General features: G+C 37.5%; 1 protein-coding gene across 1 annotated transcript; it reads left to right on the top strand.

Moving 5' to 3' along the window:
* Positions 1 to 187: 187 nt before the first annotated feature.
* On the top strand, positions 188 to 23,397 carry Znf518a (zinc finger protein 518A). The gene is made up of 5 exons (XM_055591712.1): positions 188 to 246; positions 2,570 to 2,649; positions 13,873 to 14,021; positions 16,134 to 16,216; positions 16,910 to 23,397. The coding sequence occupies exon 5, from the start codon at positions 17,038 to 17,040 to the stop codon at positions 21,481 to 21,483; it is 4,446 nt and encodes a 1,481-aa protein (XP_055447687.1). The 5' UTR covers positions 188 to 246; positions 2,570 to 2,649; positions 13,873 to 14,021; positions 16,134 to 16,216; positions 16,910 to 17,037; the 3' UTR covers positions 21,484 to 23,397.
* Positions 23,398 to 24,874: the final 1,477 nt, after the last annotated feature.

Genomic DNA, 24,874 nt, shown 5'->3' on the forward strand with positions numbered 1-24,874 from the left:
CAAGCCGGGACACGGGGAGGCGCATGAGGGCAAGGTCGGCCGTGGCCTCAGCGCCATGGCCTACTCTCGTGCGGCTGAGGCGGGCCCTTCCGGCCGCCGTTCTCTTCCGCTCGCCTCAGGTGCAGCGCGGATCCCTCCGCCGCAGTGTGCGCTGCCGGCAGCGCTGCGCCCGGCTTTCCGGCAATACCCGGATGGACGGGTAATGGCCGCCATCTGGGACTCGCAAGGCAATGGGGACCACGACAGGTATTCCCTGTGTGCGGAGCCGCCAAGACCAGTTAGGAGGTCGGGAGTCGCAGGGAGACAGGAAGGGGCAAAGGGCGAATTTGTGGGCCGTCAGGGTCCCCCCAAAGGTCTAGGGGTCCGCCTCTTGTGAAGGAAGCTCATGTTAAATAGTCCCGTCCATCCAGCGCTTCCGCCCAACTTGCCGCAAAGTTTTTCTAGAGAAGTCAGCGGTTTTTAACCCGGGGCTTTGGCCAGCTGTCAGGGCTGGTCATTCTCGCCTCAGCTCCGGCTTGTCGTAAGTTTGTCCGTACGAACTCCCCACAGCCTCGTAGTCTAGGACTTGGGCGCGAGCGCGGCGGCCGTGTACTTCCGCGCGCCCGAGGGGCAGCGGAACCCCGGAGAAAGGGGCGGACCGGGCGCGGTGTTTGGGGTCGACGCGGGGCGTTTGGCGCACGAAGCCCTCACTCGGCGGGTTCCGCGGCTGGTGGAGACGGGATGGACAGCCCGCAGCCCGCACCCCCCGAGCTGTAGGTTCGCCGGCCCGCCTCGACGGCATCCCTACTATGGGCCCAGTCTTTGGCTGTTGGGGGCTGCTCCTTGCAGACTTCCAGCTCCCTGGCGCTCGCACCCTGCGCCCTCTTCAGAGTTGGGCAAAAAAAAGTGCTCCTCTTTGTAGACGCCCTCCGCCCTCCCCCCCCAACCACACCCAGTGGCAGATGGATTTTTTTGTAACTGGCTTTTTCACTTGTAGGTTCCATCTTGAATCTGTTCTTAACATGGTGTCCTCTTTGTTAAGTGTGTAGTCTCTGAGTAGATGGCTTTGGTAATTCAAAGCATACAGGCTGAATGTATATATGGTAATGTGTTAACTCTTACCTAGACCAGTGGAACAAATGGAACTTCAAAGTTTAGAAAAATAAAAGTTATGGGTCAGTTTGCTTTTTAGGTTTAAATTTGGGACATTTAGTGCTTGTGGATTAAATTTTTTTTTTTTTCAGAAGTCTTGAAAATAGAAAAAAAAAAAAGTCAATTTTTAAGGAATTCATGAGAATGTTGAACTGTCTGTGATTCTATCCGGGATGCAATGTGAAAACCATTAACATTGTGGTAGGAGCGTCATTAATTTGAAAGTCTGGTTTTTAGGCACTTTTACTAATACTAATTGAGCTGCTCTTTTTTCAGCAAAACAAGTCTGATATGAATGTGCTCTAAAGTTTGTATGGTCAGAGTGAATAGAGCATTTTAGGTGACTCGCTAAAATTCCCTAACATTTTATAAGTTATGTCTGCAGATCTGTGCAGATCCATTTATTGTCCTTCAACAATGCTGTATTTCTTTTGAGAAATTCACAAAAGACAGCTCATATTCACACTTTTGGGGTATTGGCATTCTATGGTGTAGGTAAGCATTTTTGTTTTTTTCTTTTTGCCAAACTATAGTTACCAATTCAAAATATGTTTAATATTTGAAAAGATAAAAGGACATCAGCCAAAATGACTATCTCTATGTGAGCTCATAGTATATAAACTTTAAAATACTGGAGGATTTTATCATTGCATACTTCATATCTTCCTATATCATTTCTAGAAAATGGTATACTGTGATTCCAAAAGCTGCTGCATTTTAAAATATTCTGAGTGGAATTTTTTTTTCTGGTCTAAATATAGTTTGGTTTCAAAAAAGACCTTTCAGTGCCCTTTTAAGGTATTTGTATTGCTACTTTTTGCAGTTGTTTGGGATTCTTCTCACTGAAACGTTGTGCCCTGTAGAGCACTTACTGAGACCAGTCTTTCAACTTTCCTGTTTTCCTCTTTTTTTTTTTATGCAAGGTGTGAATCTTGCATTTTTTCAAGTACTCTACTAAAAGATTTTTTTACTGTAAGCAGGATAAAAGGGTTGTTACAAAGTTTTGAAATTTGTATTTGTCTGCTCTCATGTATAATCTATTAATTTATTCATACTGGCTTCACATGGTGGGCAATTTTCATTGGATGGTAGCATGAGCATCGTTAGGATGCTTTTGTAGTGCTGGGATGATGGTTCAGAATCAGATTCGGATACTATTTCTGCTTTTGTGATTTGGGTGGGGCAAGACCAGTTTTCTTTTTATTGTGTTAAATGGTGCTGTTGTATTAGAAAGATTCTTACACTTGGAATTGTGACTTTTGTATTGTATGTGTTACAGCATGTTATCACTGGGTATCATTGATATACTTAGGCATAAGTACAGAGGAGCTTAAAAATAAACTAAAATGCGTAGGTTAGATATGAAGTGTAATTGACAAGGGCTAAAAACAGTTTACTTTCATTGTCAAAATTTTAAGGTCTTGTTTTTCATTTCCAGATATCATCTCTTTTGATCACTGTACCTGATTATGGCATTGTCCAAGCATTAAGTTGTGTGCCTTTGTTCCTGGGAGAAAGGTATGATAAGGATTAGAGTATTACAATAGATAGTCTTATTAAGTAGTAAGTTTGCATGTTTTAATATTGGATTAAATAAATGGAATGCTTACATATTAGTAAATTTTCTAAGTTACCTTAGAGTTTTATTTTTGGCCAAAATTGAAGAGATTTCTCCAGAAGCTTTTACTTTTAAAGGAAACAAAAAAGTAATTTTGGGTTTCGTAGTTTATTTAATCTTTTTGTTTTGTTTTGTTTTAACAGCTGGTTTTAACATGTCATACTAAATACAGAGGTAGCATGAAGGGGCTCTGGATAATGAACAATAAAAATAAATACAGTAGAAACATGTTTCAAAACTATAAATGGCCAGAGTCTATGCTTTAATTTAGCAAGTGCTAGTCAGTGTACTAAAAACAATGTATATTTACATTATGATTAATGGTATCTACTTGAAGTTAGAAAAGGAACTGGAGAATAAAGAGTTATGACTGGTTTTCTGAGATAAGTATCTGAATGTCCTGATGTGGACAAAAAGACAAAAACTGCCAACAAATCCATGGTATTAGGAGAAGAGCTATAAAATGTAGTGTAAAACACTGTGCCCTTGTAAAAAAAACATGGTTTAGTCTGCCCTCAACACAAAGATGTTTGTCACTTGTTTGTGTTAGTTAGGTTCAGGTGTCTTTAAAGTGGGTGCCATGATATCTTATAATTCTCCTCTCTAAATGCATTAAGTGTGTACTAAAATAGCCAATATATTACTTGGTAATCATAATCATGTTCTTCCATGAACTTTCTCAATAGATTACATTCTTCTTAGGGTCTTTTTCACAAAGTCATAAATTTTTTATTTATTAGGAATTAATGTCTGACAACTATATTGAGTAGAACAACAAAGTTGAATTGATACCAGGTTATGTTTATATTCCTTCCTTGAGTAACTTCTTTTTATATAACATGTTTGATGTCTTGCCAGATTTGCATGATACTTTGTTCCATAGTATAATAATGATGAATGTAGAGAATTTTCAAAGCCATGTTTGATGTGTTCTATGTAGAAAACATGATATCATGAATAGTGAAGGCATTGCACGAAGCTAAATAAATAAATTGCAGCACAATTACATTCTAAAATAATTGAGATTATTGTATGTTGCAGAAATTAGATGGTTACTATTGTTATATGAGTATCACAAAAAGACTGTATTTGAGTTTGAATGTTTCACAGGGTTCTCATTTCAAGAAGTAATAGGTAAAAATAAGTAGTAGCTCTATGGACAGTTATTAATGCCATTTTGTTGATGTTAATATAAAGTATACAAAAGTGGCATGCAATTATATATTGTGGTAAAGTCCTTGTTGTATCTGTCTTAAAAACTTAAACAAACAAAAGGTCATGGATAGGGCTATAGTTTAAACACCCTCTATAGTGTTTGCCTAGCATGCATCAGGCTCTACATTCAATTTCTAGGCCCTCAATAAACACATGATCATAGTTAACTTGGAATGCTAGTCTGTTTCTTAAACTGATTTTTCTTACCTCACCCTTTTTTGAGAGATCTGTTATTAACAGACAAAAACTGTACTTCTAAGATACATCCAGTTCAGAAGTGATGTGGCAGTAGATAACAAAAGTTTGATACATGAGATTAATGAAATTTAAATAATATTTGATTACTTACAGAATTCCTCTCTTGAAGGGCATGCTGAGGCATTCCTTTAATTTCAGCACTCAGAAAGCAGAGTAGGAGATTGTATGTGAGTTTGAGGCCAGCCTGATATACATAGTGTGTTCCAGGTAGCCAGGGCCACCACAGAGAGACCCTGTCTCAAAAAAAAAAGAAAGAAAAAAAAATTTTTTTTTTCCCCATCTGGAACTGAGTACTAGGAAGGGTATAAAAGTTAATTTATCTCTTGCTTGCTAGATGCTGGTGTTATTTAGGGTCAACATTCTAGACAACATAGTCTCATAGCTATGAGACTTCTTTTCTCAGAGCCAAATTAGCTGATCTTCAAATTCAAGATTGTTAACAGTTTAAGTATACCAGGGTTTTCAAACTTCTCTTGTAAATGAACAAATAGTAAATATCTTAAGCTTTCTGGGTCATACAGCTTCTGTTGCTGCTATCAGCTGTCATTGTAATATGAAAGGTAGTTAGTCATAGACAATATGTAGATGATCAGATATGGCTTGTGTTTCAATAAAATTTATGAAAAGGCTTTTGGCCAAATTTGGCCCATAGATTATAGTTTGCCAACGTTTGGTAAACGTGAGGAGACATTTTGTTCTATAAGTGCTTACAGATTTATTCACCTGCTAGCATCTGTGTCTTCCCCTGCAGTTACTGTAGATGAATTTTGTGTTCTTTTCTAAGTATGACTCCAGTTTATTCTAAACTCCACTGCTTTTGATCTACCAAGGACACTGTTACTACATTTTTTTCCTCTGTCCTCAGCTTAAAAATTCTACTAGATTATTTTCATAATATCCATTTTACTGTAGTTTTGCTTATTAAAAATAAAAACAACAAAATGACTTCAGTTGTACCTGTAGATCTTTGTGGTAAACTCCCTGAAAGAGTTGTCTATTTAGCAGCTTTGTTCCCATTTTTTTTCCTTAAATATATATTATTCTGCTTTCTCTATTAACTCCTTCAAAATTGTGCTAGCCATTGTTCCTGGTGATTGAGACCTTAAAATTAGTGGTAATTTCTCTCTTACTTCACCGAATTGATCAGTCCCATTTAAGTCACCTTGCTTTTAGAATACCATATTTCGTTTAGCTTTAGTCTCAGTGGTTGTTTCTTTTCTACCCCACTTACTGTTCTTCATCTTTTTCTCCTAAATGCTGTCATATCTTGAGTTTTTAGGGTTTGAACATTTCTGTTTACTTATGCTTTGGTGATTTAATTGTGTCCTAAATACGTAAATACAAACACAGTCATATCCTGATGACAACTGAACTTTTGTTTTTTAAGTAGACCTCTGTATATGTCATGGAATACTCATTATACAATTCCACTTGAATATCAGAGATGTCCCAAATTGTGCGTGGTTATAATTGACCTTTTGATAAACGTTCCTGCTATTTCTCCAGCTTTTTTTTTCCAGTAAATGTTTGATATAACATTTTATTTATATTAGAATACTTAATGGCTTATAGTTCTTCTAGTTATTTAGTTTGAAGTTTTACTTGCTTTTGGTAGATAGGTCAATAAATCTTTTAGGTTTCTTCAAAATCAGTTCAGAACTTGACCATGCCTTTTAGATTCTGCTTTATTATTATCATCTTGAATAGGGTAATAATAATAATCTCTAAATTGGCTCCATAATAAATAACTTCCATATCTCTCCCAAGGTTTTTTTTTTTTTTTTTTTCTTTTCTTTTTACTAATAACCCAGATGGTCTCTTTTAAAAGTAGTTCAGGGACTGGGAAATGTAGGTTAGTGGGAGTGTACTTGCTAAGCATGTCTGAGACATTTGCAAGGAAGAAACAAAAAAATAATTCAGTTCATGTCCCATCGCTACTGAAGTTGGTTCCTGTCTCATTCAGAGTGAAAACACATTGCTTGCATTTTCAGGCCCTATTTCTTTTCTTTTTAATTTTAATTTTATTTTTATTAATTACAGGTTATTCACGTTGCATCCCAACTGTAGCCACTTCCTCCATCCCCTCCCAATCCCATCCTCCCTCTTTTTCTCCCATGCCCCTCCCCAATCCAATGATAGGGGAGGTCCTCCTCCCCTTCTGTCTTATCCTAGTCTATCAGGACTCATCAGGACTGGCTTCATTGTCTTCCTCTGTGGACTGATAAGGCTGTTCCCCACCTCAGGGAGGTGATCAAAGAGCCAGCCCATGAGTTCATGTCAGAGACAGCCCCTGTTCCCATTACTAGGGAACCCTCTTGTACACTGAGCTGCCATGGGCTACATTTGTGCACAGGTTCTAGGTTATCTCCATGCATGGTCCTTGTTTGGAGTATAAGTCTCACAAAAGACCCCTGGACCCAGATTTTATGGTTCTGTTGCTGTCCTTGTGGAGCTTCTGTCCCCTCCAGTTCTTTTTATCTCCCCCTTTTTTCATAAGATTCCCTGCACTCTGCCCAAAGTTTGGCTATGAGTCTTAGCATATGTTTTGATACCCTGCTGGGTAGAGTCTTTCAGTGGCCCTCTGTGATAGGCTCCTGTCCTGTTCCCTGTTTTCTCCCTCTTCCAATGTCTGTCCTGTTTGCCTTTGGATGAAGATTGAGCATCTTTCCCAGGGTCCTCCTTCTTGATTAGCTTCCTTAGGTGTACAGATTTTAGTATGATTATCCCATATTATATGTCTAATATCCATTTATAAGTGAATATATACCATGTGTGTCTTTCTGCTTCTGGGATACCCAGGCCCTATTTCTGTTTCCATGTTATATCTTGATTTTACATTCCTTTGCTTTTCATGCTTTCTGATCCAATAACACTGATATATCCAAATATGCTGCACACTCAGGATCTTGGCATTTAATATTTCTTTGCTTAGAATGCTGTCTCTCTCAACTTCTTTCCATCTTTTCATTTGTTTATTATTTAGAGGCAGGGTTGTACTGTGTATCCCTGGATGACTAAGAACTCAGTTTGTAGACCAGGCTGGCCTCACACTCACAGAGATCCACCTGTCTCTGCTTCCTGAGCGCAGGTACTAAAAGCAAGTGCTACCATACCTGTGTCCCAGCCCCTCCCTTTAACTTCTTAAGACTCTCTACTTTCTCTTGTGGTAAGGATCGAACTCAGAGCCTTATTGAGCATGCTAGACAAATAAATATCACTGAGCTTCACCCAAAGCCCCATAAGAACTTTTAAAGTGAAAGTTTCCTGATACTGTATTTAAAATTACAACATTGATTCTTCTTTTCCCCGGAGTTTCATCTGCTCTTGCTCCCTTAAAATAGAATAACTGTGTACTTTATTGTTTAAACAGTAGAGTATTAGCTCCACGAGGGGAGGGATTTTTTTTGTCCCTTTTTTTTTCTGTTGTACTCCTAATACTTAGAGCAAAAGACTGGCACCAATTTGGTGCTAACTACAAGCATAGCACTATGGAGCAGCAAAGAGTATTATAGATACAGTCCTTAGTTAGTTCATTCCATAGTGTAGAGTTAGAAGGTAAGTTGGCAGATAGTTAAAATATTGCCAGCACGTTATAAAAGTCTAATAAAAAGCATAAGATAGAGTTCATTGCTTCTTTTTTGAGGAGGGAGTGATTAATAGGTAAAAACAAAGCCTTGCTGAGGGGGTGATATTTGAGCTCAACCAAAAGATGAAAGGAATGTAGCCCTTTGGAGATTGAGCTAGAACAGTAGGGTTAAGAAAGGAGTATTTGAGGAGCAGGACTCGAGGTGGCCTGCTGGAGTATACTTACAGATGGTGAGTGTGCTATGAGAGGAAGTGAAGACAGAAGACAAGGATACGGTGTTTCAGTTTTTAAATAGTTTCAAATTATGTTGAGGTGCCTATGTCTGCGTGTGGATATGCACATTTGAGTGCAGGTACCATTCTGCACCAGAAGTGTCAGATAACTCTGTAGGTGGACTTACAGGTGGCTGGGAGTCACTTAATCCATGTGCTGGGAACCAGACTAGAAGAACAGCAAGTGAGTGCTCTTCACTACTGAGCCATTTCTCTAGCCTCGGGTATTATTTTTTGTCAGGTCCTTGGAAAAAGATGAAAATTTAAATGCTGGAGTGTTATAGACTGAATAACTTTTTTTGTTTTTCAAGACAGGGTTTTTTTTGTAGCCTTGGCTGTCCTGGACTTGCTTTGTAGACCAGGCTGGTCTCAGACTCCCTGAGTACAGGGATTAAAGGCCTGTGCCACTTCGGCCTGGCTGACTGAATAATTTTAATTCCCCACTGTGGTGATAGTAGGAGGTCAAGCTTTTGGGAATGGCTTAGATTATGAAGACAAATCTTCATGAATGAAATTAGTGTTCTTCTTAAAGAGACCCTAAAGAGTTTCTTGTCCTATTTCTCTGCCATCTATTAACTAGGAAGATAGAGGGGATGCTAGTACCTTAATCATGGCCTTCCCAGACTCTGGAACTATGAGAAATAGATATCTATTGTTTATGAGCTACTTAGCCTATAGTATGCTGTTATAGTAACCTGTTAGATTAGCCCAAATGGATTTAGGGTAAGAGTTAAGGAACACTCTGACTTAATTTTATTGGTAGATTATTTGGCCCCTGCTTAGAGAATTAATTTTATTTGTCTTTTTTAAAATACTATTTTCTGTGCATGGTGTTTGTCTGCATGTGTGTCTTTGCACCACTTGTGTGCAGTGCTCATGGTGGGCAAAAGAGGATATCAGATCACCTGGGACTAAGATTACAGATGGTTGTGCCTTGCCATGTAAGTGCTGGGAATTGAACCCTAGTCCTCTGGAAGAGTCCCCTTATCTGCTGAGCCATCTTTCCAGCCTTAGAGAATGTGTTTAGAAGAATGTAGTAGACAAGAGGGTGTCATGGATACCACTTAGGAAGACTGTTACTTTACCTCAAGTTAGAGCTTGACTGAGTGGCCAAACTAAGGTGATGACATTGAATACTGAATATGAAGAGAAGGGGAGTAAAGATACAAGATACATTTTGAAGATAAAATAGAGTAAGATTACTTGTGGATTATGTGGTGGTGATGATGCCCTCTCTTCCCCTACCCTACTCCTAAAACAAAAACAGTATTCTGCCAGGTGTGGGGTGTGGTGGTACATACCTTTAATCCCAGCACTGGGGAGGCAAAGATAGGTGGATGTCTATGAGTTTGAAGCTATCATGATCTATGCAGTGAGTTCTAGAACAGCCAGGGCTTTGTAGAGAGACCCTGTCTCAAAACAGACAAATAACCCCCATCCCCAGTATCCTATGTATATAGGCTTCTTAAATTATTTCCTCTCCTGACCCTCTTTGCCCGAGAAATTTTTATGTAACCATAGGTAAATAGGTTTATAAAAGAGACATACAAATTAAATATTTACTAATAATCGTAAAAACTTGTTTTAAAACAATTACCTGATATACATAAATTTACATCATATCAAAGGCTAAAGCAGATTTACAGAATAATATGGTGGATATGCGTGTTTTGTTTTTATATAAAGAATTACAATTTGCCTGAGTATTTGATACTGCAGGGCAGAAGGCATCTGTTTTTTTTTTCACCGTTGATCAATATTTTGATTTTATAATCCTCAGTGCCAAGAACATCACTTTATAAATACATAATGGCAGAAGTATGCTTAGGGCTATTTCAGAATTTATTGGAAATTCTGTCTTAATCCCAACCCAAGATGTTTTTTAAAAATTATTATTATTATTTTGTTCAGGGTTGGCATGCATATGGGTGTATGTGTAGAGGTCAGAGGACAACCTGGTAGCAACAGTTCTCTCCTTCCAACGTTTCCTTGTATTCTAAGGCTTGAACTCTTTAGGTTTATGCAGCAAGAGCTTTCACCTGCTGATGAAACTCAAGTTAGCAATTCAAATAACAGTTTTTGAAATCAACCATTCTGCCTGATACAATCTAATTAAATGCTGAGGAATAATAAAAATACTAAAAGCTTTTCTGTCTTCTATAATTAGCCATTACATTTCTATAAGTAGAAGACTTTGCATGTACAGTGAAAATTGCAGTTCATAGCACAAGGCTGTTGACTCTGAGCTGAGGTGTTTCAGGCAGTATTGATTGACACTGTGACACATAAGGATATGCTAGTGCAAAGTGTTGTCTGTTAAGAACCAACACTGCTAAGGTCAAGCCACAAAACAAAGGTGAGTGCTACTGAAGACAGTTAAACTCATTATGCTCTAGATTTTTAAATTAATTTTTGGTTGTTGTGCATTCAGAAACTTATTGTTTTACCTGCATGTGTGTATGTGCACCATGAGTGCATGGGTGTTTACCAGGAGTATTTTACCTGCATGTGTGTATATGAACTAGTTACATGTGTGGAGCCGGTAGAGGCCAGAAGATAGTGTTGGATCCCCTGGAACTAGAGTTGCAGATGGTTGTGGGCTGTCCATATGGGTGCTGGGAATTGAACCATGCTCTGGAAGAACAATCACTGCTCTTAACTGCTAAGTCATCTGCCTAGCCTCTAAAAAATTATTTTAAGCCAGGAGCTCAATATCTATAACCCCAGGACTTGGGAGGAAGAGCCAAAGGTGTGCCAGATTTAGGCAGTTTGAGGGTACAAAGGGAAATTGGGTCTTAACCTACCTCCTTCCAAGTTATTTCATTGACTTCTCTTTTTGTGTGATTTAACTTTCTTCTTGAATTCCTGTTCGTCAATGTTGAAACCTCAGTTGTTGCTCTTGCCTTATCCCCCAGTTTTTTTCTGTTTTGTTTGTTTTCCATTTGTTTTGTTTCTGCTTTTTTCCTTTGTGAGACAGGTCTTGCTTTGCACCCTAGCTGGCTTCTAAAGCAGCAGTAGTCTTGTCTCAGCCTCCAGTGTGTTCAGCCGCATCTGACTTGTCTACTTGGCTCTAGTGTTTGAGGTTCTCTCATTTGCTTCCCAGCCCTTCTACTTTTTTGAATGTTTATTTTATTACATTTTAGTTGTTTTATTATTTTAACATGGTCTTACTTTGTAGTTTAGGCTGATCTCAAACTTGTCATTCTTATGCTTCTACAAGTATTAGGATTAGCCACATATACCATTGTTTCTAGTATTATTTACTGTATTTTTCTACTTCAAAGAGCCTTTTTGTTTTTGTTGTTCTTTGGTACCTTTTATTATTTCTTATATACCTAGGAAATGTTTTAAAATAGAGGTGTATTAAAATCTGTTTTAGCAGTTACTTTTTTCCTTCTGTTTGGTCTGAATCCTGAGCTAACTTTAAGGATTGCCTTAGATGTCTAGTAATCAGTCTTTAAACTGTTTGGTAATGATTAGAAAGCTGATGGAAGTTCTTTCTGAATTAATAGATGAGTTAATAAACACAACATTTGATCTCCACTGTATATGGGCGTGGCCTGTCCCCTGTTTTTGGCTCAGTGCTTCTCAAGCTGACTGAAAAATGTAGGAAAAAAAAAATTTTAAGCCCTAATCTATTGTAGACTGATAGCTTTTAAACTATAGTAAAAATAAATTATAAAAAAAATTTAAAACATGAGATACAAGTCCGTAATTGGTTTTCCTAAATACCCAGTTTCTATACCAGTGTTGTGGGCTGGTGACATGGCTCAGGAATAATCAGCAGCTTATGTTTTAGTTTAGGAGCCACACTAGAGATTGAGTAGAGGTTTGTATTTTGTTGGTAAATGGTTAATGACATGCTCTCACTCTTGCTATGGTACTCACTTTCTCCCCTAGCTTGGTCTCTTCACATTAGACATTCTGTTTTACCTTGCAGAGCATATACTTTTAGATTTCTACTATGGTGGAAGAACAGCAGTTTCCTATGTGACAGAGTAGGTAGGGAATCTTAGCTCTAACTAAAACTCAAGTCGCTTTCTCCAAATTTCTCTTTACTTTAGCTTTCCTGCTGCATGGTGCTGCGATTACTGGGTCTTATGAAAATTCAGAGTGTAAGATGGAACAGTTCTTAACTTTACCAGCTGTTGGCAGAGATTAAGTGCTCCTGGTCATTTACTGTCTGCCCATTTGCTTTCCAGCAGCTAACATTTTCTTTTTATGATATCTGCAATGACAAATTGTTGTCAGTTTTCCACATGAATTTTTTGTGTATTTGATGATGTATATATTCCTTTTTTTCCAGTCTTTTCTGCTTTCCTAACTCTACTAGTAAATGCTGTTCATTATTTATTTGCATGTTGTAGATTTTATCATGCAGTCACTGGGTCTTTGTTTTTTCTCACTTGAAAGTTTTTACTAGATAGAGAATGAACTCTTGAGTTTCCCCTTTCCCTGAAAACTAAATGTCTGTTTCATATCTCATAACATTTACAGCCGGCTAATATTGGTGTTGGGTATAGCTACCTAACTAGTTGGTGCAAATAATGAATACTTTAATCCCATTTCAGCTAACTCCTTTACCACATTTGGATATAATTTCATTTTGTCTTTTAAACTAAAATCTTTTACTAGATATATTGTGTTGAATTGTGTATTTTCTTCCTAATAATACTTTTGCCTGGCTTTTAGAAAAACTGATTTAAAAAATTCTAGTCCTTGATACTCTAACCAAGGACCATGCATGGATATAACCTAGAACCCCTGCACAGATATAGCTCATGGCAGCTCAGTGTTCAAGTGGGTGCCCTAGTAAGGGGAGCAAGGGCTGTCTCCTCCCCTGAGGGGGGAGCAGCCTTACCAGGCCACAGAGGAAGACAGTGCAGCCAGTCCTGATGAGACCTGATAGGTTATGGTCAAATGGAAGGGAAGGGGGACCTCCCCTATCAGGGGACTGGGGGAGGGGCATGGGAGGAGTAGCGAGAAGGAGGGTGGGTTTGGGAGGGGACCAGGGAGGAGGCTACAGCTGGGATACAAAGTGAATAAATTGTAAGAAAGAAAGAGAGAGAGAGAGAAAGGAAAAAATTTTCTAGTCTTTTTGTTTTTACTTAAAATATTTTTTTCTCATGATGCTTTGTCTCACTTATAACATTAGCTGTTTTGTTCTTTATATAACCTCAGGTTATATATGATGCTGTGATCATATATAATATATATGAATTAAAAGAAAGACAAACAGACAACAAACTAAAAGGAGAAGCAGAAATAACTGGATAAACTGATGAGTGGGTGTGTAGGGGGAAGGAAAGAAGGAAACAAATATTCTGGACTCAGCTTAAAACTCTGGATTCCTTTGTCCTTTCTCATATATCAGCCTGAGCCTTCTGTCACCCAGAGAGCTCTCCTTAGATATATAGAGATCCCACTGTGTATCTGGCCAGCCTTGAACTCACCAAATGCCCCTGGCTGGCCCCAAACTCACAGAAATTTTCTGCCCCCCAAGTGCTGGTATTAAAGGTGTACACCACCATGTCCAGCTCTTGCTTATTTTTTTTTCTAGTCACGTCAGAAGTTAAGATGAGATAAAAGAAGATTTTCGCAGTTTTTAAGTTAGTAGGAGAAGGGAACTTCAGGAGTTTTTGTTGTTGTTGTTGTTGTTTTTTTTTTTTTTTTTTTTTTTCTGACACATATAACTTAGAAAAAGACAGTACTGGGCAGAGGAAGTTATCCGTTAGTCCAAAAAGGTTCTTTTGTGTTCAGTAATAATTTTCCCATTACATCTTTTCTCACAGTTGATACTAGCAGTTTCCTGTTCTTCCTGGCTTCTGGACTTGGTGAAAAACCCAGGATTCCTTTCTTCTTTCTCATATGTTGGCCTGAGCCTTCTGTCACCCAGATAGCACCAGTCTGACCTTTCATTCAAGCCTCCATCTCTCCTAAGGTATGTTTAGTGAATAAAGGGGACAAATTCTCCTCACTTCCTTACTTTGGGTGTAATAGATATTCATTAGATATTGGTTGAATGAGTGTCTCCTAATGCACTTCCTCCTATATCAAAGTAGTGATTAGTATCTGAATGTGATGCGTAGACCAAGCTGACTGACTGAGGTGGGAAAACTGCTGAGCCCAGAAATTTGAGGCTAGCTTGGTTAACACAGGCAATGTAGCTAGACCCAGTGTCACAAACACATTTTTTTGAATGATGGTTGTTAGTGGGCCAGCATTGTCTTCTCACCAAGCCATTTCCTGTCATATTTTGTAATAAGTTTATGGAATTTGTTTGTTTGTTTGTTTGTAGATCTTAAAACTTTTTTCTCTAAGTCTATTTGTTATTTCAGTGGTCAGTTGGTAGAGGGAAAAAAGCCTATAGCTTTATTAGCCATCATGTAAGAAGCTCCAGATTATTTTAATGCTCTTACAAAAATGTCTTATTGCAGTGACATAGGGTGTTGGCAAACTTATGAGTTAGTAAAACCATAATTTAAATAGCATGTTTAAACTAGTAATCTTTGTTGGTAGAGGTGAAAATTGGACTTTAATAAAAATTAGCTTAATAGGTGGAGGGTTAAAGTTATAAAATTTCTGTCTTGTTACCTGAGGTATCTATAGTGTAAGTTGTTCTTTCTTTTTTTAATCAAAGGGGCAACTCTAGTATAGGTTGTTCTCTGATGGCATTGCTTACACACTTACAGGGTAAACATACTTCTAGAATAGATAGATTCTCCAGATAGAGTTGGAATTTGAGAACAAATTACAAGTCCTCAACTACCTGAAATATATGAGCTCTTTCCATACTGACATTCAGCATTGATAGTTTTCAAATTTAAGTAAAAGCTAAAGGTATTTATTTGTAAATTAAGTATTTTCTTAGCTAGTTATTATTGAATTATCTTCAAGCTCCATTTAGATGAAGGAGGGTATTCAATTAGACATCCTTATATCCTGGCTTCTCAACAGTTCTAGTTATTTGCAGTAGCTTTTCTTATTTTAGTACCTCCATGTCCTTCATTGTAACCCCTTTCTCCAGCCCACTTTTTGTAATACTAAAGCTTTAAGCATCCCAGTCTAGGTTTACTATTTCAAAAAATATATGAGTCAGTAAACTTAGTTTGCTCTCCTGAATTGGGCTTATCAGATCAAATAGTGACTTTGATGACAGTTGTCCTTGTTAATATCATTATTGAAAATCTAGATTTGAAATTTTATTAATGTGATGCAACAAAATAGTTGATAAGACACTTGCTTATGTATTTTTACTTTGTTTTGAGTTTTTATTATATTGTAATTTGCAACCAACAGTCACTTTAATTTAAATCCCTTTTAATATGTAAGGAAAAGAGAAATACATATTTAGCTCTTATATACAAAATACACTGTATTTCTGTTCAGAGAGATGCACAAAAAAATAAATACAGGCCATACATTAGAGAGAAAGCTAATGTCTATAATTCTTTAATAGCATTTCCAGTATATGTTTTTAATTTTGTTGTATATAAGGAATTCTTAGAACTGCAGAAGTGCACATTAGGATGAAAACAAAACAAATGTATATCTAGTTATCTTTCAGAAATATTTATGTGTATAAATGTGACATGGAATGATAGTCCATGGAGCTGACTTCGGGTTTTTGTTGGTTTTAGCTTTTTATTAAAAATAACTTTTATTTATGTTTTTAATATATGTGTTACAAGAGACAAAACACAAGAACAAAGTCATCCGGTCATGCGCAGTTCAGCTTGATGAATCCTAGATATTGTTTCTCTGGTCAGAGCCTGTAGCAGCCTTTGTAGTAGCAAAAGAGTGGGAGTTAAAGTTCCATCAGCAGGAAGAATGTGAAGTGTTCTGTAGCCATTGGAAGCAGAACTAGATCTGTTTGCACTGGTCTTCTTAGAAAGAAGTCTGTGACACAAGAGTAAAGAAAGTCAATGTGTGAAAGTCTTTTATGTAATACTCTATTTATGCAGGGAACAAACAGAAAACCTCATGTATGTATGTTTCTTATTTACTTTGTCCATTCCTACCATCTGGTAATAATGCTCTGATTTTCTTCTAGGGAAGCATCCTATAATCCCTAATGTGAGTTCATGCTTGATGGTATTTTACATCTCTGGTTCCTGTGAGTGGCCTGTAAATCAGGTATGGTCCTTTATAGAAATGTGTCTTACTGTAGAGAATGACATTACAGAAAATTGGGACCAAGATTGCCCTCCTTTTGGAGGAGTAATGTGTTCTTTTATTAAGTTTGTACCTTTAAGGGAGCTGCCTTTGAACTTGAACAGTCATCTTGGTATTACCTGGTGCCTAACCTAAGGGAAGGAGAGATACCAGAATCTAAATGACACTGTTTATGTTGCTAGATGAAACCTGCTTTACACCTGGGTGTTTTTTTATTTTTAAATTCTTAAAATTATTATCATTTATTATAATTTATTCACTTTGTATCCCAGCTATGGCCCCCTCCCTTGGCCCCTCCCAGTACCACCCTCCCTCCTTCTTCTCCCCCTATGCTCCTCCCCAGATCCACTAATAAGGGAGGACCTCCTCCCCTTCCTTTTGACCCTAGCCTATCAGGTCTCATCAGGACTGGTTGCATTGTCTTCATCTGTGGCCTGTTAAGGCTGCACCTCCGAGGGGGAAGTGATCAGAGATCCAGCCACTGAGTTCATGCCAGAGATAGCCCACCTGGGTGTTGATAACAGATCAGGTCCTTGTGTCTTTAGTATATGTGTGTTATTAGCATTTCTGCTATGTTGATTAAGAATAAATGTAAAAATATGAAATTTAGTTTTAATTTCGTGATGAAAATTTCAATTCTTTGCTTAATTTTAGGTGAATTGATTCGAGGAAAATCCTGGTTATTTTGAAGATGTTGCAGTTCAGTATTATTTTGTGTTTAAGTTACAAATAACTTCATAAGTTTTTAGAACAAAAGAAACTGGATTTTTCTTAATTAAATCATGCCATTTGAACAGACACAGCTATTTTGTGATGGAAAACAAACTAATTTGAAAAAATTTGATATAAAAAATGAAATAGCACATACTATTGGATCAGTACCTACACCAAAAATTTCTGACACTGGTTTTCATTATGAACTTAAAAACGTGAACATTAGTTTGCCCAAGATAAATATTCCAAATGAAATTTTAACGAAACATGAACTTGAAAAATACAAAATATTATTTCAGAGTAAACCACAGACTGCAAGGAAATCTATCAGAGTAAAGACTGTAAGCTGTGCCAAGGAGTGTGTACTGCTTTGTAAATCTGAACGAGCTGAAGACGAGAGTGTAAATATGTCTGCAAAAATACTCAACTTTCGTTGTTTAAAATGCCAAGACAGTGCTCAGTATAGTCCAAATGATTTGCAGAAACACTTTGAAACGTGGCATCATGGTGAGTTGCCTTCATTTCCTTGTGAAATGTGTAGTTTTTCAGCAAATGACTTCCAGATATTTAAACAACACCGAAAAACCCACAGGAACACTTTTGTTAAATGTGATATTTGTAACAGTGAGCGTTCATATACTTTATTGGACTTGACAAAACACTTCACATCTAAACATTGTGTTAATGGTAATTTTCAGTGTCAAGAGTGTAGATTCTTTACCCAGGATGTCGGCACATTTGTTCAGCACATTCATAGACACAAAGAAATGCATTATAAATGTGGGAAATGCTTTCACCTGTGTTTTACCAAGGCAGAGCTTCAGAACCACCTTCGTGTCCACTCTAGTACTCTTCCCTTCAGTTGTCACTACTGTAGCTATGGTGCCATTCATAAAGACCAACTTATCAGACATGTGATAACGTTGCATAAAGAACACTTATATGCAAAAGAAAAACTGGAAACAGACCAATACGATAAAAGAGTGGCAAAGACTACAACAGGACTTAAACTAATACTTAAAAGATACAGAATAGGTCCAACAAAGACGTTTTGGAAGCGTAAGACAGTTATCAGTGGGAATGACGAAAGTATAGGAAAAAATGCTCAAGTGTTTACTATAGTGAACAAAACACAGACCAAATCTGAAGACCAGAGTCAAGAGCAATTAAATGAAGAAATGGGTGAAAGACTGCACTGTGAGAATGGTGATAAGCCCACAGAGTCAGAGTCAGGAAAGTCAACTTTGCTCTCCACTGGGCAATATAATAAAGTTGATGAGGGAGCAAATGCTACTTCAAGTTTTGTGAAGAGTAGTGTGCAAGGGCCTACAGTGTTGCTGGTGAAAAATAATAAGATAACAATTCCTGCTAACTACAGTGCTAAGTTTATGGGCTTCAAGATGGTAGATGGGAGACAGCATATTGTAATAAAATTGTTGCCTAACAATAAACAGAATTTGCCTTCACCAGCCTTAAAACTGGACACAGAAAAGGGTAGTACAGCTAATTTGCAACCCCAGGCTTTGGACAACACTGGATTTTCAAGTGGAGTAACGACTGAGGTGAGTGACACAGATTTTGTGAAAGCAGCTTCACTTTCATGTTCGTCTCCTGTGATTTCCAGGAAAGTAATTTCTGAAAAAGAAACGGCTTTTGTATCTGAAAAGAGTAATATGCTTGAGACAGTGGATGACAATAAAAGTTTATCTTCTTTGCCAACAACATCAGAGTCAGTTATTGCATCGGTGAGTTTGACTACGAAAGTTAAAGCAAGAGATAATCTTGACTTATGGGAAAATCATACCATTCAGAGTCATCCAGATATATTAGACACCACCATCAAAAGTCCGGATAAATTCACCCTTACAACTAAGCCAAATGCATACAGTTGTGAAGATATGCATAACTATTGCATTAATTATGTCAACTCTAAGTTACCTGCTGAATCCTCCAACTCTTCTGAGTTCTCCAACCAAGGATCATTACCTTTTCATAATTACTCAAAGGTGAATAGTAAACATAGGTTTTCAAGAACAGCAGTGTGTGAAAACCAGAGAGAAACTTCAAACAAAACAGTTAATCCACAGTCAACTAGTGATAGTGATACAGATTCACCACTAATGAGAATAGAGAGCTCCAACTCGGATAACCTGTTAACATCTGTCAGCCCTTTAAATGGCGAAGAAGGAACTTTAAAAATTAAAACTGAGATTGAAGAACCATGTAATTTAGAAGAAATACAAAACTTTGATGAACAAAATCTCTTCACCAATGAGAGCCAAAATTTATTGAGTATGACTGAAGAGCCTAAATGGGTCGATACTCACAGTGCTGACTCTCCTTTGATGCCTAGAATCACATCTGTTTTCTCCCTCCAGAGCCAACAGGCTTCAGAATTTTTGCCACCTGAAGTAAACCAGTTACTTCAAGATATATTAAAACCAAAATCTGATATAAAGGAAGACTCTAACAACATTCCTAGTGAAAACCTTCCAATTGATTGCGACCAAACACTTAAAAAAGCTGAGGAAGAAGAAATGATAGTGGAATCTTCAAAAGACTTTGAAATGCAAGACATCTTCCCAGTTCCATCTGCCAGTGTAGGTGTTAGCATGCCTGCAAATGATCCGAATTTAAACTGTACTGGACGAGAAAAGCGAGTTCTGTCAGTATTACAAGATGTGAGAGATTCAGAGGTGACTGGTAAAATTCCAAATATCACGTTACTTAAAACTCAGTCAGATGCAATAATAACACAACAACTTCTAAAAGACAAACTCCGAACCACAACACAAAATTCAGGTCCTGTGTATGTTCAACATCCATTTCTAACCTCAGAACAGAAAAATTCTGTATTTTTTCAAACTCCAAAAGGTTATATTATACCACTGCATCTTGCTAACAAACCTGGAATCCATGTTTTCTCTGGAAGACCACTTCCGTTGGTTAATACACAGAGTGTACCTGCTTCTCTCATCAGCAAAAAACCTGGAATGGTTTTGACATTTAATAATGGGAATCCTGAAGGCGTTCGCACTGTCAAGACTGAGGATGTTCATAGTTATGGAACTGTGAATAAGGAACCTTGCAAAACGCCTTTTCTGAAGGCAGAACACAACAGTAACTGTCTAACACCTGCACTTTGTTCCAGTATTGGCAGTTGTGTGAACACGAGAACTTGCTCAGAGAATACATTGCCATTGAAAGGTCCTTACATTATTAAAACATCAGTAAGTTCTTCATTGAGAGCTGTTCCTTTTCCCAGCCTTCTACCTGAGCAGCAAGGCCCTAAGATGAATATCTTGGGTACAGTAAAGCAACAGAATGAAAACTTCCCAAAAGCATCTCTCTACACCCTCATACCTGATGGTAAACAAGCTGTATTTTTTAAGTGTATGATGCCAAATAATACTGAACTGCTTAAGCCTAAATTAGTCCAAAATCGTACTTACCAATATATTCAGCCAAAGAGACCTGAAGGAGCACCACAGAAAATACTGGTGAAAATTTTAAATCCTGTTTTAAGTTTAAGTGCTGCTAATAATCTTTCAGTAAGCAGCTCTGCACCCACATTCCAGAAGGAGATTCTACCATCCAAACCACCTGTACGTGGAGAGCAGAAAGAGCCAGAATCTTCTAGAGATGCCTTACCAGTAGATGATTTGATGCCGGCAAGTGAAATTCTTCCTTCTACTGCAGCACGCCCAGAATCTTCTGAGGAACTAGTATGTATCAGTGAACATTCAGGAACAAGAGTGTTAAGATGTAAAGCAAATTGTACAATTGAGAGAAATTTCAACAAGAGGCAGACATGTAAAAATAAGTTTGCAAAAATTAAAACTCGTATAAGTCAAGACTTTGAAACTGCCTTTTTATCTAGAAACAGAAGCTGTAAACGAAAGTACATTGATAATTACCAAGAACCTCCAAGGAAAAAGTCAGCATTGCATAGAAAGTGTAAAGAAAGGGCTAATGCTGAAGATGTCCAGGAAACATTTGGATTTTACAGACCTAGGCTTTCAAAGGATTCAGGTAGAACTTTGAGACTTTTCCCTTTTAATTCTAAACAGCTTGTGAAATGTCCTAGGAGAAACCAGCCAGTTGTGGTTTTGAACCATCCTGATGCAGATGCGCCAGAAGTAGAACGTGTAATGAAAACTATCGCAAAGTTTAATGGACGTGTACTGAAGGTTTCATTGTCACAAACAACTATTAATGCTTTGCTGAAACCGGTTTGTTATAACACTTCTGAAACAACTTACAGTGACTTTTCCAAGAGACACAAAATGCTTAAACCTGTTAATTCTGTAAAAGAAAGATTTGTCCTTAAACTAACACTCAAAAAGACAAGCAAAAATAATTACCGGATTGTAAAAACTACCTCTGAAGATGTCTTGAAAGCCAAGTTTAACTGCTGGTTCTGTGGTAGGGTTTTTGACAATCAGGATGTGTGGGCTGGCCACGGGCAGAGACATTTAGTGGAAGCTACTCGGGACTGGAATAACTTACTGTGATTACCAAGGAAAAGATAAGATGAAGGAAAAATATGGGTCAAGTTACCATAATGCAGGCATTTTCTACATCGGTATAGTTTTTGGACATTTTAAAGAGTTGGTTATATTTCTGTGGAAGAACAAAAAGCTTTATATGTGGTACTTGAAAATGCCACAATTATACATGTTTTGAAAGAAAGTAATTAGCACAGATTGACCTTTATTTAGCTGTTTAAAATGCATCTATTGTTATTTGAAAGGTAGGGCTAAGGAAATTCTTGACAAGAGTTTTCCTAGTTGAATGAAGAGACTGAGTAAAGGGTTAGGGTGGACAGCCTCATCCCCTTTCCTCTCCCGCCAGCCTTATATTATAGATTTGGCAGTTTCTCTGGAGGTGGAGAACTCTTTCACACTTGACTTTGCTACTACTTGTGAAGATGGACTGAGCTTGGATAAAGTTACTTTATCTGTTACAGTTCATTTGAAAGGTATTGAGTTCCTTTGAAGCTATATCTTACTGGACTGTACTTAAATTTGAAATAATGCTTGAAGAGTTTTGGGCAAGTAACTCCTGTTGCTGTTACTGTGCCCTGAATCAGATTGGAATACCCGCCCAAGATGATGGTCTTTTCCTGTGGCTAGCTCAATCACTGCAGTAAATGGGCCAGTCTCCAGAGGAGAAATAAACTTTTTGTAAAATCCACTTGAACTTCAAAATTTCCCTGAATTTGCTTCTGTTTTCCAGTGATTCCCTTGCACAGAACTGTGCTTATCTGATTGGAAGTGTCCATAACCAAATGGCTTTTTTTTTTCCCCTCCCTTGCTTGGCATCCCTTCAAAATGAACAAAAAGAACATAGAAACACTTCAAAGGGAATGGCTTTTCTTGAAAATTTAAAAAAAATTTATTTTTACAGAGATAATATTTTGAAGCAGGGTTAGCAAAGCAGATTATACTTTTGCTTGTGTTTAATTACTGTTCTTACCTAAACATGTCTACAGTAGGACAGACCATTATTATTAGTAACTTCAGAATGACCAATAATCCAAAATGGTATTAATAGTGGCATTTGAAAATAGAGAAGCAAAGCATTAAAGATGGACTCAGTAGCAGTTACATATAACTTTTAAGAAAAATTCCTAAGAGACATGCCCAACAATTTCAAAGTGGATGTTTTCATAACAGTCCATTGATTTAACTTTACCATACACATTTGCATTTTTTTTTTGCCTTATTGGGTAATGGAGTTAGAAAATGATGTACTATGTAATGTTTTGTTTTGTTGTTACTATACATGTTAATAACATTTTTATTGATTGGATCAAAACTTCAGGGCTTTTTTGTATATAACAAAAATGTACATATTTTTGTACTTGATTATGTAAATTTGCACAGAAAGTTTATGACACAAAAATTATTTTCTTTCAGTTCTGTGCATGCATTAATAAAAGTGGGTGGTTTAAAAAGAGAACACGTACCCATGTTATTTTCTTGGATTTTATTTGTGACTTTTTTTTTTTTTTTTTTGGTTGGGGGCATACATTTTATTTTATTTTTTTCAGGGATTAAACACTATTGTTAGCAAGTGCCTAAAAATGATGTGAACAGTTTACATATGTCAACTGTAACTGTAGGTCCTAGGTGGGCCTACTCCCCTAATAGTTTTGGTTTAAACAAAGCCATAAATAGATGCTTCAAGCTATATTGCTATGCACATTATACTTGTACTGTTTTGTGCAGTTTATCTACTTTCTTAGTGGAGTATTTTTTGTATAAAACCTGTTATAATTGTGTTTCTTGAATTGAACCTGAGTGGAATTGATTGAAAATACAGAGTATATATTAATAATGTACATGATGTTTAAAGACTGGTAAGCATTGTTAATTTCCTTGTTCATTGTTAATGAAAGTTTTCTTCAATTAAACTTAAGCTTGTGTTTACATGAGAGTTCTTTTTTTTTTTTTAAATGAGCTAAAACCTAATGGGAAATCTCTCCCTCCCTTCCCTTCTTATTTAATATCTGTGAAAACTACAGAATAAATAGAGTGCTTCCCTTTTTCTTAAAAAATTAAAGATGAACTTTGAGAAAGGTCATTAATTTCCATAATGTATTCTTGGCTCTGCATGGAAAAGCTTTTTGATCTTTAGCAACCTTGTTATTATGGATAGGTCTGTAATAAAGTAGGTTACCTTCTGTGTCGAGGAGAGAGAAGAGGTGACCCTGACAGTCAAAATACATGTCAGGGACTGGAGAGAGGCGTACTGGTTAAGAGCAGTTGCTGTTCTTACAGAGGACCCAGCTTCAGATCCTAAACACCCATGTGTTGGCTCACAGTCCCTTGTAATCCTAGTTCCATGGGCTCTGACTCCCTCTCCTACTCTCCAAGGGCATTGCATGCAGAGTGCACAGACATACATGCAGGCAAAATGCCTGTACATACAAGATAGTTTCTTTTCAAAGAAATAGAGCAAATGGAAGTATGAATTTAGAGAACAGCAAAATAATAATTGAAGATCATTAGCTTTCCTATCTTGAGAATTTGTAAGCTGTATACTGAGAGTTGGATTCCAAAAATAGTAATAAGGAAACAGACTCAAAGAAAAGGGTACATAGTCTACAGGACTCATCTAAAGGAAAAACTAGTCTAAGAAATTCTCAGTGGATAGCTGTATATACTCAACTTCGCTGACTGCATTTTCCTGAGCTTTGCCCTGTCTGGAACTCCTTCCCCAACCTCTGGCTCCATAAGCAAAGATTCTGTTCAGAAGAGGGCTGGAATGAGCTTCAGAGACCAGCACATTGCCTGTTTTAAGGAGTCTATATTAGGTTCTCCAGAGGCGGAACTAACAAGGTATCGTGTATATGTAACCTGTGGTTGGATGGATTAATCTCTGCAAGTAGGGAGTCTGGGAAGTCCTATAGATAGGTAGCCTGCAAACTAGACTCAAAGATACTGGTAATGTGGCTCAGAAAAATCCACAAGCCTGTGAATCGGTGTGATTCTAAAGTCCTAGATCAGAAGCCTGAGAGCTAGATACTTGCGACATAAAAAAGCTAAAGAGCCGGGAGTTGTGATTTTGAAGGACAGATGAATGTTCTAGACTTAAAGGAGGGAGGGTTGGACTGCATGCCCCATGTCCACCTACACCATCTTTGAAAATAACCCTTACACATGCAGAGGGAATCAGTTTTCAAGGTATTCGTTAATCCAATCAAAGTGATTCCTCCAAACCGTCACAGGTAAGCAGTTCCTACACAAGAGTATTGCTAAAAACAGCAATTACAACCTAGGGAAGGCTGTGGATCATACCAACAGGTAACACCCAGGAGTTTAAGGCCAGGGTCAGAGAAAGTGACAACCTGGAGAAAAACCAATATCCTTTCCAATCAGTGTTCACATGCTGCAGGCT

This window comes from Psammomys obesus, unplaced genomic scaffold (assembly GCF_907164565.1).
Source record: "Psammomys obesus unplaced genomic scaffold, mPsaObe1.curated_primary_1811, whole genome shotgun sequence".
Lineage (NCBI taxonomy): Eukaryota > Metazoa > Chordata > Mammalia > Rodentia > Muridae > Psammomys > Psammomys obesus.